Below are 18,551 nucleotides of genomic sequence, written 5' to 3'. Positions count from 1 at the left end.
GCCCCTCATGACAGCATTACTGGAGTTCTTTGAATTTGGCTATTTCTCAGAGCTCTGTCTAGTCAGTGTTTATAACTGAACTCATCCAGAGACGAAGCTTTGTCTCTTCCCAGTGTAAATCTCGTCTCATGAGACCCTTACAGTCGCTTGTGCTTTTTGTAAAGTTTTGCTTAAAAGTATTTCCAGGAATTTTCCCCTCAGGTTTAAGTTAAATTTTCATTTATTTTTTTTAATTTATAGGACTCTAAATGAAATCACACTTGGCCTCCATTTTTTCTCTTGTAAAATGAGAAATCGTTGTTGCTACATGTGGAGCTCATAATAATTCATTTTGTAATAGGGCAGGTTTTTTTGTTTTGTTTTTTTTGTTTTGTTTGTTTCTTTTTACAGATTCTCAAAGTTGCCATTTCAAAAATTATGGTAAAAATAAGAGACACTATTTATTGCTCACCTACAGTGTGTGAATCAAGGTGCTAGTTTTTTGCGTATTTATCAAGACTATTCTATCACTATAAATACATTATCCCTCTCATTGTGGCCTCTGACACTTCTGAATAATCCATCCTTTTTCATCTCCATGCTTCAATCCAGTTTTCTTCAGCTAGATATTTTCTGGATATTTCTGGATATTTTCTGGTGACTTACTTCTGGGTTGCCGATCTTCTGCTGTGTCCAGTGTGCCTTCCTAGAACTTCTCTGGTCTTGACCACCGTCTTCTGCTGGGTTTCTGTATCTCTCAGCCCCAGAATGCTGTGGAATCAGCTAGTGCCTGGGAGGAAAGACGACATGGGGTATCACCTTCCAGATGCCTCCCTTCTCTCTGGGATCTTGGCCCTCAAGTCCAGGCGGCCTTAGTAGCCCTTAGCTTTAAGTTTTATCTTCTCAGACTCATGTGACTGCCAGAAAGTCGGCTCAGACAGTGACCTCTGAACCACCACTTCACATTCCGCTTTTTTGCTGTGCATGCCACACCACTTCCAAATCCGCGCACGGCTTAAGGGGCTTCGTGCCACTGCATGCTGGGGTCTCCTTGTTGTCCTTTCCTTCCCATTGGGACCCTAGACTCTGAAGTCCTGCCTCTCTTTGTAGTTCTTGAGTACCTTTAAACAGATATGGGGGTGGGGGGGTGTCCAGCCCTGCTAACTGTCATCTGTGTGGAGGGTAGCTCTACAGTGTTACTCTGTGGTTACTAGAAATGTAAAATCCTCACCTTGCTTTTATTTTTTTTTTATTTTTTTTTTATTTTTTTTTTTTATTTGACAGAGAGAGAGATCACAAGTAGGCAGAGAGGCAGGCAGAGAGAGAGGAAGGGAAGCAGGCTCCCTGCTGAGCAGATAGCCCGATGTGGGGCTCGATCCCAAAACTCCGCGATCATGACCTGAGCTGAAGGCAGAGGCTTTAACCCACTGAGCCACCCAGGCGCCCCCTCACCTTGCTTTTAAAAGAACCTTCCAGCTTCTGAGAATTTTAAACTGCCTGAACCATTTAACGGCCGTTGTGATCCTTTATGGTCAGAGAGAGAAAGGAAAAAGCATTCCACTTTCAGGGTTTCTCATTCCTGGGCATACCTGAAGGGCCATCATGGGCAGAAGCAGAGCCCTGTGTAGGGAGAAAGAGGCAGAAAGAATCCAGGGAAGATGGGGGTAGGGGGGATCACATGTTTGGAAAAAGAAAAAAATACCAAGGCCTCTTTAAAAAACACTTAGAGGGTTTTTCCGAAAGCAATTATCTGGCTTAATGCTAGCAGCTTATTTGCTGACCTTCTGTGTTATTTGCACATTTAAAGTGAGGCCAGCCCTTCCTGTTTTCATTTAGTTGACCCTGGTAGCTGCTTGTTAGCTGAGAAAGATGAAAACCCTTCATTTCTTGGGGAAAAGCTACCCTGAGAGGTAGGTTTCTAAATCTCGAGGCTAGTCGAGGGTGCCCAGAGCACAGGACCCACTTTCTTCAAGTCTTGAAGCCAGGGTTGGAATCAAATCTCCCTGGGGAGGTTTCCCCCACGTAGTAATGCATGCCTTGTTCTGGGCAGGTAGGTGGGTTCTTGTGATTTGATACTAATTATACTCACCAATGAAAATTCTGTGATGACACAAATAAAGGAGACAATGACTTTGAGGCCTTGGTCAACTGCTTAGACACCCTAGGCTAATGGGCAAAGCAGCCCTGGTGGTGGGTGGCACATGCCTGTCAGCGGGCCTCCCCTGCAGGATTTGAGTTACTTCTGTTTCATTTTCAGAGCAAGGTGATCAGATAGAAGGAAAAGCCCGATGTTCTCTCCATAAGGAAGGGAGCCCGTAGGAAGGCATGTTGCTCTGAGGCCCGCACTGCCTCTTGCCAGCAGACTCTGCAAGACCCCGCAGCCCTCCCTAGGGACCCCAAGAGAATGTTTTTGCATGTGAGATGAGCTGAGGAAGGAGGAGGTTGTAGTCCAAAGGAGGGCAAAGCCCATCCCTGAGAAGATGTTTGGATGGGCTCATGGTATAGGCAGAGGACCTATGGTGAGTCTGTAAGAGCCAGTGCCAGGGAAGGCTGACCTTAGACACTGGAGCAGGGGTGCAGTTTTGCATAAGACAAGAGGGAGCACAGAGGTTTAGGCCCAGCTCAGTGTATTCAGGAAGATTCCTTGCAGAGTTAGAGCCTGGAGCCAGGAAGGAGATTTCTGTGTCGTAACAAAGCTCCGTGTGTCTACTCCTAAGTTCATGGCATACTTGTCCTTTTCCTGCTAACATGATATTGAGTGACATGTGTCCACTCACTCACACAAGCTGAACATCAGGCCGTCCTCCAAAATTATTGATGGAAGAGAGGTCATCCCCATATCCCGTCCTCAAGTCCTACCACCATTTCCTCCTAAGTCACCTTCCCATCCCTCCCATTTGCTCCATCACCACTGCTGTGTCCTGGCAAAGGCCTTCACAGTCTTTCCTCTGAAGCCCTATAGCAACCTCCTCCTATCCTACTTGTCCCCAGGCTTGCCCCCCATCTGTCTACTTCCATTCTACAGCAAGAGGGAGCTTTCTAGAACACAGCTTCCTCCAGCCTCCTCACTGGCCTCCCTGCCTCCCATCTCACCCTATTGGTGCAAGAAACCAGAGGGATTCTTCTCAAACACAGCCTCTAGCATCACCTTGCAGTTTTTACTTACTGTCCTTGCAATTTTTACTGTCCTCGCAGTTCTTCCCTGCTCACAGGATGCAGTCAGTGCACCTGTGAGCCCCCTGAGGTCCAGTCTCTGCTTCAGCCTCTTCTCTCCCTCGTCCTCCCCAGAAGCCCAACTTCCCCACCTTTGGGAATCACACGCAATCCACTGGACACACCATGTCCTCTCCACGCGGCTGGACCAGCCATGCTTCTGGCCTGCTCTCTGGCTGAGCCCAGGGCACCTCTGGGAAGCCTTCTAACCCTCTGTCTGAATCATATGTCCCTCATTTGAGTCTCCAGAGCCTCTTCCGTTCTGTGTGTATTACACGAGATAGTCGTTATGCTTACTGTTTCCCCGATGGTCTTTCATCTCTGTGTCCCTTAGATCCAGCACGGAGCCTGGCATAAAGTAAGCACCCAATGAGTTTGTAATTGAGCATATGTTAAGTTCCCTGTTAAACCACAGCCACCACAAATTCTGCCACCTGGGATGGGGCGGGTGGTTGTTCTCTGTGTGGGCTCCTTCAACTTTCAGAATCAGGACACTTCCTGTTGATCTTTAGGGCGAAAAGGTAGAGTCTTGCCTCTTGGTCTGCTGAATAAGTGTTCAACGTTAGAAGCTTCCATTCATAGTGGTGTTTTTTTTTTTCCTTAAAGCAGTAACATTTCAGTGATTACGGTCTGTGCCAGAAAGCTAAGCCTCCTCTCTCCTAAGGAGTTCCTCCACTAGTTGCAGTGCTGATCTCAGGGAAGCTTTCAGAAAGGAAAAGGAAACCACCAAATGTTGCTGCTACTTTTCCTTTGCAGCTCTGATAATACAAACCCAGCATGGGCAGGGGGATGTCCTCTTGGGGGGTGTTGGCGCCTTTCAGAATGCCGTGCCCACCTCCGCCTCTGCCCACGGCTCTCAGTGCAGTTTTGTTCCCTCCTGCCCAGGGCTATGGGCACATGTAATAAGAACTGTACTTCCAAACATCTTACTTAAAACAGGTTCTTGCGATCAGTACCAGAGCACAGCATCTGCAAGCCTAGATGTCAGACTCCATTACTCATCCCCAGTACAGTTTCCCTCCACGGTGAGCCTGGCTTGGATGGCCATGTGTTTGGGAACAGGGCTGGCGTGCCTGTCTGAAAAACAGTGCTCCCACCCTGCCCTGTATCTTCATAAGTGAACAGGTGATTTTTGAGGCTGACGTCAGCACCTAAGGCAGTTCAGATAACCTTTGAATGGTATATTATGGACTTTAGGGAAGGCAGTTTTGCTTCTGGTCCTACAACTTATTACATGCTTTGGGGTGGAGTGCCATTTATTTGAGCTCCCAAGCCTCTGTTGCCTCATCTGCAGGATGGGAGCAGTAGTCTACCAGCTCAGGTGGTGTGCAGATTAAGGAAAGTGATGTCTTGGCCCAGTCTCTGGAATACTTGGGGCTGGTGGTCAGGAAATGATGAGTTACTTCTGTCTCCCCCACCCCCACATTCGACCTTTCCCCCAAGAATAAAAACATAATAACTGCCTTACTTCACCATGAAGGATTTAAATGCAAAGCCTTAAGGTAGTCAACCCTAAAAAACAAAGCAAAACAAAACAAAACACTGAAGCATGTATTTCTCAAACCATAAAGATGGCTCGGGCTTTTCTTCCCCATGCCTCCAAAAGTCTTTAGATTCTGCTTATCAGAGTCAGCAAGGCAGAGGAGATCCATTTCCCAGGAGTGTGTTTTGCTCCAGGAAAGGACATAGGTGTTAAATATCTGTCCCTAAAATCCGAAGGTCAAGAGAATTTTCTGGAAGCAGTGTATCCAAGACTTCCCCGACACTCCCCTGTATTTTAGTTATGTTAAATGATTGTATCTATCCCCCGCTGCATGCTTTCCTGAACATGAAGCATCTCCTCGCCGTTCGGGCCTCTGCCCCCAGTGTCAGCTGTCCCCCACACTCCACAGGTATGGCCACTTATGGCTCCCCACGCCACAGCCCGCTGGCTTCGGTGTCCCCTCCTGTCCTGGGTTGCTGCGGGAGATTCCTCCTCTGCTCTCCATTGCCTCTGAGTATCTACTCCATGGAACAACCCTACCCTTTTTCAGAGGCAACCATGTTAAAAACAGAGAGAAACAAAACAGAATAAAAACCCTTTTTAACTTTGTTTAGCCTGCTCTCTCCCCCTTCCACCCCTCCCCAAAATTGTTTGATCACAGACCCTTTAATTTATTCCCCTCCTGGGGAACTGAGGTTCCTGGGCACCATCTTGGAGAATGCTGCTAATTTATGGGGGGGCCGCCCCCCATTCGCTCGTTAAGGCAGATGTGAGTGCAGATGTCGGTGGGTGAGGGCATCCACTCTAACAGGTCGTTGTGTGCTGGAGCTCTGTGTTGTGACCCAACCGTCTCCAACTCCAGTGCACATGCGAAGTGAGAAAGACAAACCACAGCATGTCACGACTGCGATGTGTCCACTCCCGCTTAGACTGGACCAGTATCCAAAACCTAGCTGGCGTGCCTGCCTGCGGAGAGGGGCGCTGGCTGTCAGGGAGGCCTGGGAGCAGGTTCCTCATGGTGCGCTGCTTGGGAACTTCAGAACTTTCTACTATTTTGATCACAGCTCTAACCTGTTCGAAATTCCACCCGACTTCACCCAGAGAGTGGTGTGACGTCCTCAACTCCACTCCCAGCCCTGTGGTTGGCTTCTGGCCACCTGCCCAGCTTCTCTCAGTCCCTGACAGGGCCGCCATGCTCCTCTGCTGGCTTCCTGCCTGAGACAGGTGTGGAGCAGTGGGGACTTGGCTTATTCGTGCCACATCTCAGATTTGCCCCACTCCACTTGGAAGCCCACCTCCCACAGGGCGTGCTGGCCCTCTCAGCCTTGTGCCCTGGGGAATGTACCCTTGCAACTTCCTTTTCCTTTCCTGGATGATGGAGGATAAGAAGTTCTAGTTCGCGGGGCTCGGGCATGTTGCCTGTCTGTTCAGAACACCTGGCATGGTGCCTGGCATCTTGTAGGTGTTTGCTGTCTATTTGCCTTCTTCCCTTCCCATCCCTGCTTTCCTTCCCATCCCCTGCTTTCCTGTTGTGATTAGCAACCTTTCATTCATTCCTTTGGGTCTTAAAGCCCTGGGGTTTCCAAGAAAGAACATAGGGCCAGAAATAAGACTTTCAGTCCTGGCTCCACCGATCCCGAACCCCGGGAAGACAGTAGGCTCCTCAGTGTCACTCGATCTCCTGCTGCAGCACAAGAGCCGTATCCATCTCCATACAAAAGACCTTTGCTCCTCTAGACACTGGGAATGTGGAGGGTCAGCTTACGGTGCAAGCGCAGATGCCTCCCCCGCCCGCCAGCTGGCTTAGAAGGATATTTGGAAGACGAGTAGGGTCATGTGTTCCATATGCTGAAGAGAAGATGATTAGCTCCCCCCGCAAGGTAGAGTGGGGAAGCCCCCGCTCATTATCCAGCTGACCTTGGACGAGACGTTCCCCGCTCTCTACCTTAGTTACCTCAGCTAGGATAGGAGAATAAAGTCTTACCTCACAGGGGTGGCTGTGAGGCTGGCATGAGGCCATCCAGGTGGAAGGTCTTTGTAAACTGTGAAATGCTCTGCGTGCGTCGCCCAGCGCCAGCTGTTAATGCACGGGCCTGATTCTTGTTGCAGCGGCGAGTGCAGGACGTCATCAGTCCCATTGTGTTTGAGGCCGCCTACAGCCTGGGTGAACATGTGACTGGAGAGGAGAGGGAGCTGCCAGCTCTGACACCAGTGCTCCGCTGGAAGAAGGGACAGAAGATTGCCCAAAGGAATCAGGTCAGAACCTTGAAACTCCTGGCTGGGACCCAGGGTGGCAAGGTGCCTGTGGCAGAAACTGTGGCCCTGGCTGTCTGGGCACACCCTCTCACTGCACCTCCCTTTACTAATCTGCAAAATGGCAAAATGTGTGGTTTGGGGGGTTGCATCTAAGAACGACATAATTTAAACACATTGAAGCTATTCCTAAGTAGTTATAAATTTATAACCCCTTGGAGGTCATGAACTGGTTACTGGGCCCCTCAACTTGACACCTGTTCCTAGACCATTTCCAGAGCTGAGATCACATAGTAGGCACTCACTAAATGTTTTCTTGGTGAGGGCATGAGTCAGGTGAAGAAGCAAGGACATCATCTTGTAGAATTGGTTGTTGGGTTAGAAATTTCCAACCCTTGCATCCCTGGAGAACAGTACAGGACGAGTGCTGGTGGGCCACCCATCCTGACTGATGCTGATCAGGTTCTTGGGTGTGCTGCTGTGTAGATGAGCTGCAAAGCCATGTCAGGTAGAGGCCCTCCCAGTAGGAGTGAGCCTGTAAGCTGATTCTGCCACAGTGCTGCCCGTCGGCCCTGAGCCATCCGTGACACATGCAGTGCTGACTTCTGTCCTGGAAATAGGCAAAGACCCTGTGGTCCCCAGTCTGTTTTCAGACTTTCCTCAACACCCACGATCACCACAGATCCAGGACCTTGGTGGCAGGGGTTGGGGGAATGGTCAGGCAAAACTGCTTTTTGGCTGAACTAGACTTCTGCGCAGGGTGGGAGCAAAGTCATGGAACCACCCACCAGCCCCACCCTCCTGCTGACTGCACTGAGCTTAGGGAAACCTAGCACAGCAAGTGACCCAAGCCTTGCCGATTAGACTTGTGAACCAAACCACAGAGAAGGGTTTGAGGTTTGACATGTGCATGCAGAAGTTCAGTTAAGTGGTGAGATTTTTTACCCAATTCTCTCCCAAAGTATCTCCCACACGATCTTGGCTTCAGGTTCCCTAGAAGCAGAGCCTGAGGCAGGGATTTGGTAGCACATGAGAGAAACCTAAGGAAGTGAGGAAAGTGGAACAGACTGAGCAAGGATATGGCCTCAGCTAGGCTAGCCCTAGCTGAGCTGGAGAATTCAGTAACATAAATTATACCAAAGAGCTGTCTTCTTGAGGCAAGGGGGCTGACCTTTTGGGTCCCTTGTTAGTCAGCCATTGGCTGGCCATCCCGTGTAGAAGGGGAGTGTAGGTCTCCTTGAAGGAGAGCTGCTTCAGCTTCAGATAGTTCTCTGAGGAAGAATGCAAATGTGAGCCATTCACTGCCTACACTCACATTAGCAGGGGGAGAGGCCACAGTCGTGCAGGGATGTGGACAGGGCTCCCAGCACCTGCTACATGTATACACACAACCTACTGGCCATACTGACTTTTTACCTCCTTGTTTTGATTTTGAACGTGAACTTCTTTCAAAACACGGGTACCCTGGAAGGTGACTGGTATGTCCTGCTGGTTATTGACACTTGGAGTAGGCTGGGGTCTCAGTGAATGAGCCTGATCAGAGCCAAAGGTGCAGAGACAGATTAGTATTAAAATGCCCTTCTTGGTCTCTTCTGGTCAGGGTGGTCAACCAAGCACCTATGTTTAGGCTTTCTGAGGCCGCATTACAGTGATTATAGATGAGTTAATAGGGACAGAGAGGAGAACGCTGTGGGGGATGGGGCATCAGTCAGCAAGAGAGTTGTACTTTTCTGGAGTGAGTGAAGAAGATGGAAGAGTGGTGGTGGGTGAGCCTCGAGCTACACATGGAGGGGCTGGGTGTCCATCTACCCAGGATCCAGAAAGGCTGCAGCCATGGCCAGGCCAGCAGTTACAGAAGGGTGCAAGAGTGACAGGTGGGACTGAAATAGGGAAGGGGGCCTATTTTTTTTTAATTTATTTTTTTTATATCTTTTCATTGTAACAGTATTCATTGTTTTTGCACACCCAGTGCTCCATGCAATCCGTGCCCTCCTTAATACCCACCACCTGGCTCCCCCAACCTCCCACCCCCCTCCCCTTCAAAACCCTCAGGTTGTTTTTCAGAGTCCATAGTCTCTCATGGTTCACCTCCCCTTCCAATTTCCCTCAACTCCCTTCTCCTCTCCATCTCCCCATGTCCTCCATGTTATTTGTTATGCTCCACAAATAAGTGAAACCATATGATAATTGACTCTCTCTGCTTGACTTATTTCACTCAACATAATCTCTTCCAGTCCCGTCCATGTTGCTACAAAAGTTGGGTATTCATCCTTTCTGATGGAGGCATAATACTCCATAGTGTATATGGACCACATGGGAAGGGGGCCTATTAAGTGAAACTTGGTAAGTGAAAGAGTTGGTGTTTCTCCCCTGTTCTTGTCCCTTTATACTTGAGGCATGCAGAAGAGCAAGCAACCAGGCAGTTTTCTTCTATAAAGAATTTAACTGGTTGAGATAGCGTGAGTTGGCTGCTTCCCCAGAGGAAAGCCTTACCTCATCTGGCATTTAGATGCTCCACTGTAAGTACTAGCTTCCTCTCCTACCGTTCCCAGACACATCCACAGATTTTCTAATCAGTCCTTTTGCCTTATTCTTAAATACAAATGGACAACCAGTGTAGCCTGAGAATGCAGGGGCAATGTGATACATTGAAAAAGAAATACAATAAACAACAAAATAACTGACTTAGAAGAAAATAGATTAGGGGATAGAAGAGATTATATAAATTTTAAAACCACCATAAACTGTATGTAATAAATACAAGGAGATTTAAGAATATATTTTGTCCATTGGGAAATGGTTGGAATGCTATTTCTTTTTAAAGGGAAGAAACAAGAAAAGGGGGTTCTTAAAGATTATGGTTGCAGAGACAAAAATTTAGTAGGATAAGAAGATGATGGTAAGAAATCCACCAGTAAGCAGAGCTGAAAGACAAATAGAAAAGACAGCTAAAAGATCAATTTACAAGGTTCTATATTCAAGTAATAGGAATACCAGAAAAAGTAAAGAGAGAATATTTAAAAAGTTATGGGAGACAATAGAACAAAATTTTCCAGAGGTAAAGGACAACATTATTTTTTTAATTTAATGGTCTCACCAACTTACAAGCAGGATAAACCAAAAATATCCTGGATGCTTCATTTTGCAGTGTCTCTGCTCCTAAGATTTAAGGAAAATTCTAAATGCTTCCGGGACAGGGAGTACAGGATGGTGGTATTGGGGGATATATGTCAGCTTGTAACAGAATTAGAGACATACTAAATAGACCATCAGACTCCTGATTAACAATCTTAGAAGTCAGAATATAGTGAAATAAAGGCTTCAAAGTTCTGAGAGAAAGTGATTTGAAACTAGAATTTTATACTTTCCCTAACAGTCAAGTATGAGGTCAAAATACAGTTTTCAGACAAGTGAGGACCAGATAGTTTACCTCTTTAGGAACTCTTCCATGGAAATAACTTGAGATGGCATCCAACAAAACAAAAGTGTAACAGCAAATTAAAAATAAAAAAAATTTACCAATTTAGAACAAGGGATCAATGAACTTCAGGAATAATGAAGCCAGCAATTGACAGAATAACAGAAAGTAGCAAAATTTTAGGATAGAGTGTGGATGAAATATGTTTCTTCTCTAAGAAAAAAATAAAGGCAATCAAAAACTCTCAGAAAAATAGAAATATGGTCAATATGTCATGGTTCAAACATAGAACAAAATATCGTGGGATTTTGAGCAAGTAGAGGGATATAAGGAAGAGAAAGGCTTTGATACTAGAAATATTCTCCCTTAAGTGAAAGTTGAGTATTCCAGGAGTTGAACTTTGCACGTATAGAAGAGGATATGTAATCATGACACTTGGCTTGGTTCTATTGTGATCAATAATCATGTGGCCATATAACATTAACATTACTTATTGGTTTTCAGTTATACTATAAAATATAAATGTCCTTAAATTTGACTGTATAGAGGTAAAAATAGAATGATCAAAGTTCTCTTAATTTCTTAAATTGGTGGGTCAAAAGATACTGCAAACTTGATGAAACAAGAAATGCTACTAAAAATCACAGAAGTCATCAGTCGAATAGTACTACTTTTTTAAAAAAAGATTTTATTTATTTATTTGACAGAGAGAGACACAGTAAGAGAGGGAACACAAGCAGGGGCAGAGGGAGAGGGAGAAGCAGGCTTCCTGCCAAGCAGGAAGCCCGACGTGGGGCTCAATCCCAGGACCCTGGGATCATGACCTGAGCTGAAGGCAGACACTTAACAACTGAGCCACCCAGGCACTCTGGAATACTACTTCTCAAATTGTGGTTGCTGAATCAGCCATGTCAGCCTCTTTTGGGATCTTGTGAGATAATTTTAACAATCTGACCAGGTGATTCTCTCTTTCTTTAAAAGATTATTTATTTATTTGAGAGAGAGAGAGAGAGAGCACAAGTCAAGAGAAAAGAGAGACATGGGGGGCTCGACCCCAGGACACTGGGATCATGACCTGAGCCAAAGACAGTCGTTTAACTAACCCCTGACCAGGTGATTCTAATGCAGCTGATGTTTGAGAACCACTGCAGGAGAGGATTTAAGAATAATGATTTGCCTGTCAAAATTAGGAAGGCAGAGGAGAGAAAAATTCTTGTCCATTGTGTCAGGTATTCAGTAAGAGAATGTCTAAATCTGATTAATCATCAAAAGAAACACATGTGGATGTGGATAATCGTGGTTGCCCCTGGAGAGCAGGACTCGGTATAGGGAGGTATGTGGCAGGGGATCATTATTTCTTTTAAACATGTGATTCTTTGATTGAAATTAAAATGAAAGAAAAATATTTTTCTTAGATTGGAAAGATTGTCCAGGAGTCTGGGAAATATTCTGGGAGAGTGATCCTTGCTTTTTCTCCTTTTCCTGATTGAGGGGGCGGGGGGTTGCTAATTTAATGACCATCCACCATGTGTCTTCCAGATGTTGACTCAGTTTGAAGGGGAGAAAGATTCTGTGAGGCCCGCTCTAGCAAGCAGAGCTGAATTTCAGCCCATGTGTGTGTTTATGATGTCTCCACAAAGAGCATCTAACCTCTTTCCTAGGAAAGAATAACCTCATCAAGTCATGTTGCCAGATAACATTAGGATTTAAATACTGCAGTGTCGGGACGCCTGGGTGGCTCAGTTGGTTAAGCCGCTGCCTTCGGCTCAGGTCATGATCCCAGCGTCCTGGGATCGAGTCCCACATCGGGCTCCTTGCTTGGCGGGGAGCCTGCTTCTCCCTCTGCCTCTGCCTGCCATTCTGTCCGCCTGTGCTCGCTCTCTCTCCCTCTCTCTCTGACAAATTAAAAAAAAAAAAAAAATCTTAAATACTGCAGTGTCTTTAACTAAAAGGCACCGAGCCCATATTGGTACACAGGGTTGTGCAGCGGGGCGGACTGCATCCTGGTGAGCCTTTGGAGTCTCGGCCTGCCATCCCAGGTGGTGGAGTTCAGGCAGAACAGCTGCACAGATAGTGTGTGTAACACGGAGGCAGTGGCTAAAGCCTGTGCAGCATGACTCCCAAGGGATCTGTGGCTTTCTGTGGTGAGCGGGACAGGCAGGAGGCTAGGTCTCTCCACTGCTGGGTGAAGAATGTGTTGGGAGAATATGGGCTATGGGATAAGTGCTAGGCTGTGTGAGTGAATAGTCGTACCATTGCCACAGTGCTGAGAACCACCTGGGATCCTGGGCTCTCTGCAGACCTTTGTAGGACATTCAGCCTGATGAACATGTACTTCACCTTAAAAATTGAAGGAAAGTTGGGGTGCCTGGGTGGCTCAGTCAGTTAGGCATGTGCCTCTGGCTCAGATCAAGCCCCACATCAGGCTCCCAGTTCAGTGGGGAGCCTGCTTCTCCTTCTGCTCCTGCTTGTGCTTTCTCTCTCTTTCTCTCTCTATCTACCCATCTATCTCTCATAAATAAACTCTTTAAAAAAATTTTCAGGAGAAGTAGAGACCTACCTCTTCTCAGGGGATATTGAACACAAAACCAAGCAACAACAAGAAAAAGCAACTTGTTTTATCCCTTAACCTGAAGAGTATTTAAAAGGACTGTAATAAATCCAAAAGCAATTTAGTTTCTATTCCATATAAGATCTTGATCAAGAGAGAAGACATTACTGCCTTCAGCAGGCTTACAGTGCAGGAATAATGTGTACAGAGAAGAAGGTGAGATTCATATTAGTGTGTGTGAGTGTTTCACTCCCAGGACCACTTCCAGCCAAGGAGAAGGTGTTTTATGGAGAGAGGGAGAATGGGCTGGAGCCAAGGAAGCAGGGTTTGGACACTCAAGGCTGGAGGAGTTTGACAGCCTAAATGAGGATGAAGGACTGATGGATGACCTATGGTCTTCCATGTAGCTGAATGTCTAGTTTTGGGGAAAGGGGAGGGGCCATGAAGACTGAGACTACAATCATGCCGTCTAAGGTTTTGTTCACTGGCCACGGAGCCAGACTTGTTGCTGTTGGGGACAGGCGACCATTACATCTTTTTGAGTGTGGGGAGACCAGAGACCTTCCTTGGGGATACTGGTCTGCCTGGGCCTGGAGGCACTTGGGAGCTCTCACAGTGGTCCCAGGAAGACCTTGCATGTGAGTTCTCAGAGGTTCAGTGTGGAAGACCCAGAGAGTTGACTCATTATTAGTTCCTAGTGGTATCAGCTGCTGAAACAGTATGGAACTGATGGGAAGAATTCTGTAGGGCCCCATCTGGCCTGTGTGCTGGGAAGGAAGCTAAGTCCCTTACCTTTCCCCTCAGGTGAACATACCAGTGGCTATGACAGAAGCCCTGTCTTCAAACCCTCTACACAGGGTAGAGCTTGGAAAACTCTGGTTGCTCTCAGGCTTACTCAAGAGGCCCTCAGAGACCTGGCTGGGGCTGGACTTCCAGATCGCCCACTTTGTAGACAAATGTTAGGTTTGTGCTAATGCATTACTGCGGCAGTAGAAAACGAACGTGCTCTGCGCCCCAGAGAACCCCAGGGCTGCTTTCTTCCCCTGGCTTCTCTGGGAAAGGATCATAGGGGCTCACAGAGTGAGATCAGGGTCCCAAGCCAAGGCAGAATGTATGCACCCAGTGGCATGGGGCAAGTGACTTAGCTCCTGAGAGTCCCCTTATCACCTGTCACTTGGGATGCCATCATCTGCTCTGCCTGCCCAGGATGGATCGTGGGATTCTGTGAAATAATATATGAGGGACATGAAATGATGAGACAGCATTAGATTCTGCTCTTCCCTTCCTGGGGCGGGGCCGGGGGGGGGGGCAGGTCACCTAGCCTCCAGAAGCCTCCATCTCTTCCCCAGTGAGTGGAGGGGACCAGGCAGCTTCACAGCATTATCGTGAGAAAAGAATGGGGCAGGGGCACCTGGGTGGCTCAGTGGGTTAAGCCTCTGCCTTCGGCTCAGGTCGTGATCTCGGGGTCCTGGGATCGAGCCCCGCATCAGGCTCTCTGCTCAGCAGTGAGCCTGCTTCTCCCTCTCTCTGCCTGCCTCTCTGCCTGCTTGTGATCTCTCTCTCTCTGTCAGATAAATGAATAAAATCTAAAAAAAAAAAAAAGAAAAAGAAAAGAATGGGGCAAACCATGTGAGCATCTCAGCAGGGCTGGAAGAAACAGGTGCTCCACTGAAGCTGATTCCTTTCTGCTGGGGTATGTCCAGTCTCAGCTGATCCCTGAGTAGGTTCCTTGGGGAGCAGGCAGTGACACTATCTAAGGGCTCTGGCTGGTTCTTTGTATGGACCTCTTGTGATCTTCAGCACTGGTCCTTGCCTGTCAGGCCCAGAGATGCCCCTGTCCTAGAGGGGATGGTATGGGGGTGATCTACACCACCAGCTCAAGCTGGAATGGTGTGTGAATCCCCACCTCTGCACCTCCTCTCTGCTGCCACCACTGTAGTCCAGGCCACCATAATTTCTTACCTGGACCAGGTCATTTCTCTTTATAATGCCTTCTACCCCCATAGTTTCCATCTGCCCTTAGAAGAACGTCCAGACTCTTGTTGAGGTCCACAGACCCTGTGCAGTGGGGCCCTGGCCTCTCCAGGGTCATCCAGTGCTGGCTACACACTGCATGCCAACCACCCTCAAACTCACCAAGCCCTCTCCTGCCTCAGGCCCTTTGCACATGCTGATATCTCTTGTAGAAAGTTCTCGCTGTGTCTTTCTCACAGCCTGTTCTTCATTTTTCAGGTCTCAGCTGACATATCACCTCTGCAGAGAACCATACTCCTACAACTATCTGTATTCCCTGACTTAACTATTTGATTCCTTCATGAAACCTGTCACGTTTGTTATTATTTTGTCTAATGGCTTTTCTGTCTCCCTCACTTGAATGGAGGCCCAAGAGGGCAGGGATCTATTTTGTCTCATTTTCTATTGGTTCCTGGTAGCTGACACGGTGCCTAGCCCTCAGTGGCTGCTCTGAAAGAACACAAGGCTAGGGCTTCCTGCAAAGAGTGGATATCCTATCAGAATTTTTTCATTGACAGATTCATCCAAGCTGTCTAATTTCTTTTTAAAGGTTTTATTTATTTATTTGACAGAGATTACAAGTAGGCAGAGAGGCAGTCAGAGAGAGGAGGAAGCAGGCTCCCTGCTGAGCAGAGAGCCTGATGTGGGGCTTGATCCCAGCACCCTGGGATTATGACCCGAGCCAAGGGCAGAGGCTTTAACCCACTGAGCCACCCAGGCGCCCCTGTCTAATTTTTTAAAATGTGCTCTATGAGAGCTATGAGCTCTCTGGGAATTCCTCCCAGACAGGAGAGCGTGGTGTGCAATCAGGGTGATTCACTAACAATGGTAGTCCGTTTGTGCACGTGTGAATGTCCTTTCCAAAAAACAAGGTGGAGGAAATACGCTTGGTGAAGGAAGAGGCATTGCCTGTGTTGAGAATACTCAACTTTGTCATCTTTCAAGGGAAAAGGGGGCTGTTTTACTCTAATGTGAATTTGGAATTATGTTGAAGCCATAAATTTCAGGCCTCCATTGTGCTGGAAATCGTCACGCTTTGTCCCTCACAGTGCCTGTGTGTGTGGAAATAGAGCCCCAGCCTTCGAGAACTCACTGTTTGTTCAGCCTGGATATGAGGTAATAGTTTCCCAGGTGAGGCACCCAGGTGCCTTAAAAGGCCAGCTCGAAGGTTTATTTTCGTTATCATATATGGAGTCTGCCGAACATTGCAAAGCCGAGGGGTCAGAAGGATGAAACAGAGCTTGTCACTGAAGACCCGGGGCCAGTTGGGTTTCAGAGACCATCCAGTCTGCTCGGGGTGGGGGTGGGGGGGGCAAATTAAGCACCTGGATTCAACGGAGCAGTTTGGTCCGGCAGAGGAGGGGGCAGGATTAGAGGAAGAAGTTTCCACCCCCATCCCTGGTCCAACCAGATCACCCCCTCCCCTTTCATAAGCATCAGCTGCTTGTCATCAGCTTCTGGGTAATCTTTTCAGAAAGGGCATCTCGGTGAAGCACATGTGAAGGCCATCTAGCTTCAACTATGTGTGAGGAAGACATGTAGTTCAGCTTCCCTGATGACCACAGAAGTCTAGTTACATCTCCATGTCTTTGGCTTCTCCTCCAACGTTAACCCCAAGAACAGAGGAGAGGCGACTCCCATCTCTCAAAGGCTGGGCTGTACCTGATAGTGACCCATGCAGTCTGCAAGCTTTCTTCTTTAGTGCTTCACCTCTGCAACTTACAGAAAGAGTGTGTCCTGATCCCCCACAACTCTTTGAGGGAAAATATAGTGGTTTCCCTCCAGATCTTCAGGCCTGTTGGGTTTTCTTTCCTTCATCCTGCCTTATGGAAAACCTTGCCCATGAGCCCATGCTGTGTGTATATAAACAAGCGAGGACACATGTCCTGTGGATAGTCTCTGCCTGGGGAAGAAACATTAGCCCTGCCTTTGTCACCTTCGGAGGGGACTGAGGAAGTCAGAGGCCAGGCCTTGCTACTTGAAGTTACACCTGGAGCCCCATTGAGGTGAGGCTCGTGTGGGTGTGTGAGAAGGGTCTTGCTGGCAGCCTCTCCAGTCTTCCTCCCAGTTGCCTGAATGCATCTGGCTCCGCAGCCTTTAGAAGCACAGCTAGCATGTTCTTCCTTTCCTCTTTCGGCATCAGCACTTTATTCCTGGTTCTATTTTCTGCCTCTCGTGACTAGTTAGTAGGAGCTGTTTAAAAAAAAAAAATGATAAATGAAGCATAGGACACACAAAGATTCCAGGATGAAAAATCAAGGGAGAGCATTTCGGGACCTGGGGGCCAGAAGGTTTCTAGGAGCAAGTTTATGGCTGATATTAAAAGGCAGGGGTTGTGGGGCGGGGGGGGTGGGAAATGTGGCCTGTAAAAGGCCAGCCAGGCCCAGGCAGTCCTGGAGTCCAGGAGAGCCAAGAGGCCAGGTGCAGTCCCCCGTGGGCCAGCTCAGCTCTTGCTAGTTTCTCATAGAGGTGGAGCCGGACCATGGGAAAGGCTGTCTTTAGGCAGAGGAGAGTGTGCTGTGAACTGCAGGACCATGGAGTAAACCGAAGGATACCCCCAGACAGAACTTAATCACTTCCAGTTTTTCCATAAAGACGTGAGGCAAAATTGGTGCTGTGTTTGCTTTAGAGGAAGACCAGTGGGACTGTTGTTCTCCCATGCTTTCAAAATCTAAGAGGATAATTTGTACAGACCCTGATATGGAAGAAATTCTTCCACTTTAATTTATGAAGTATTTGTCTTTCATTTATTCCTGTGGACATGATATATTTTTTTAAAGATTTTATTTATTTATTTGACAGAGAGATCACAAGCAGGCAGAGAGAGAGGAGGAAGCAGGCTCCCTGCTGAGCAGAGAACCCGATGCGGGGCTCAATCCCAGGACCCTGAGATCATGACCTGAGCCGAAGGCAGCGGCTTAACCCACTGAGCCACCCAGGCGCCCCAGGACATGATATTTTTTAGAAAGCAACTCTGTCTGTATGACCTTATTTTAAATACCAGGCAAAGAGATATTTCCTTTCTTCATTTGGGCACAGGGCTGAATCCAGAAATCCTGGGACCACCCTGAGTGGTCCCAGTGTTAAACACAGTGTTGGATTCTGGAAAAAGGAGCCCATTAAAACAGAATTGGGAAGAGAAACTCATGGCATTTACACATTTTTTTTTAACCCTGTACTACGTGCTGGGGGTTACAGACATGGTTTATGTATGGCCAGGCCTCTGGGAGCTTCTATGGGACTAGGAGAGGAGCAACAGTTCAGAAATGTATCTGCCGTTGTCCAGGCAGAGACCCCCTGCTAAGTCACATTGCCCATCAGGAAATGCCTCACTCATGTTAGCTTAAAAATAGCCTTCTTGTTTGGGCCCCTTGGGGGTGGGATATGAAAAGCATTATTCCCACCCAGTCCAGTTGTCCTATTTTCTCAGGCCTCAGCATGGATGGAGTTGCTATAGCAACTCTGTAAACAGTATCTAATCTGTGTCAATGATTTTATATATATATACACATATATATACATATATATATATATATGTATATGTTTACTGCAAATATCACCAAGTCCAAGAAATTGACCCTCCTATGAACATGACAGCTGGAATAGGTGAAGAATCCTACTTCCTGCTAGATCAGAAGTGA

The 18,551-nt window shown here is 47.4% G+C and overlaps 1 protein-coding gene across 2 annotated transcripts in view; it reads left to right on the top strand.

Moving 5' to 3' along the window:
- ITGA9 (integrin subunit alpha 9) overlaps positions 1-18,551 on the top strand; it is a 327,427-nt gene that overhangs the window by 158,051 nt on the left and 150,825 nt on the right. For both annotated transcript variants that reach the window (XR_007129340.1, XM_047740712.1), the window contains exon 16: positions 6,785-6,931. Coding sequence is in view for 1 of the 2 variants with exons in the window: in XM_047740712.1 (XP_047596668.1) it covers positions 6,785-6,931 (147 nt within the window). In the remaining variant the exon portion in view is untranslated. The remainder of the gene's footprint in view (positions 1-6,784; positions 6,932-18,551) is intronic.

This window comes from Lutra lutra, chromosome 1 (genome assembly GCF_902655055.1).
Source record: "Lutra lutra chromosome 1, mLutLut1.2, whole genome shotgun sequence".
Taxonomy (NCBI): Eukaryota; Metazoa; Chordata; class Mammalia; order Carnivora; family Mustelidae; genus Lutra; species Lutra lutra.
Note: the sequence above shows the minus strand (reverse complement) of the source record. Positions and strands in the feature narration are given on the sequence as shown.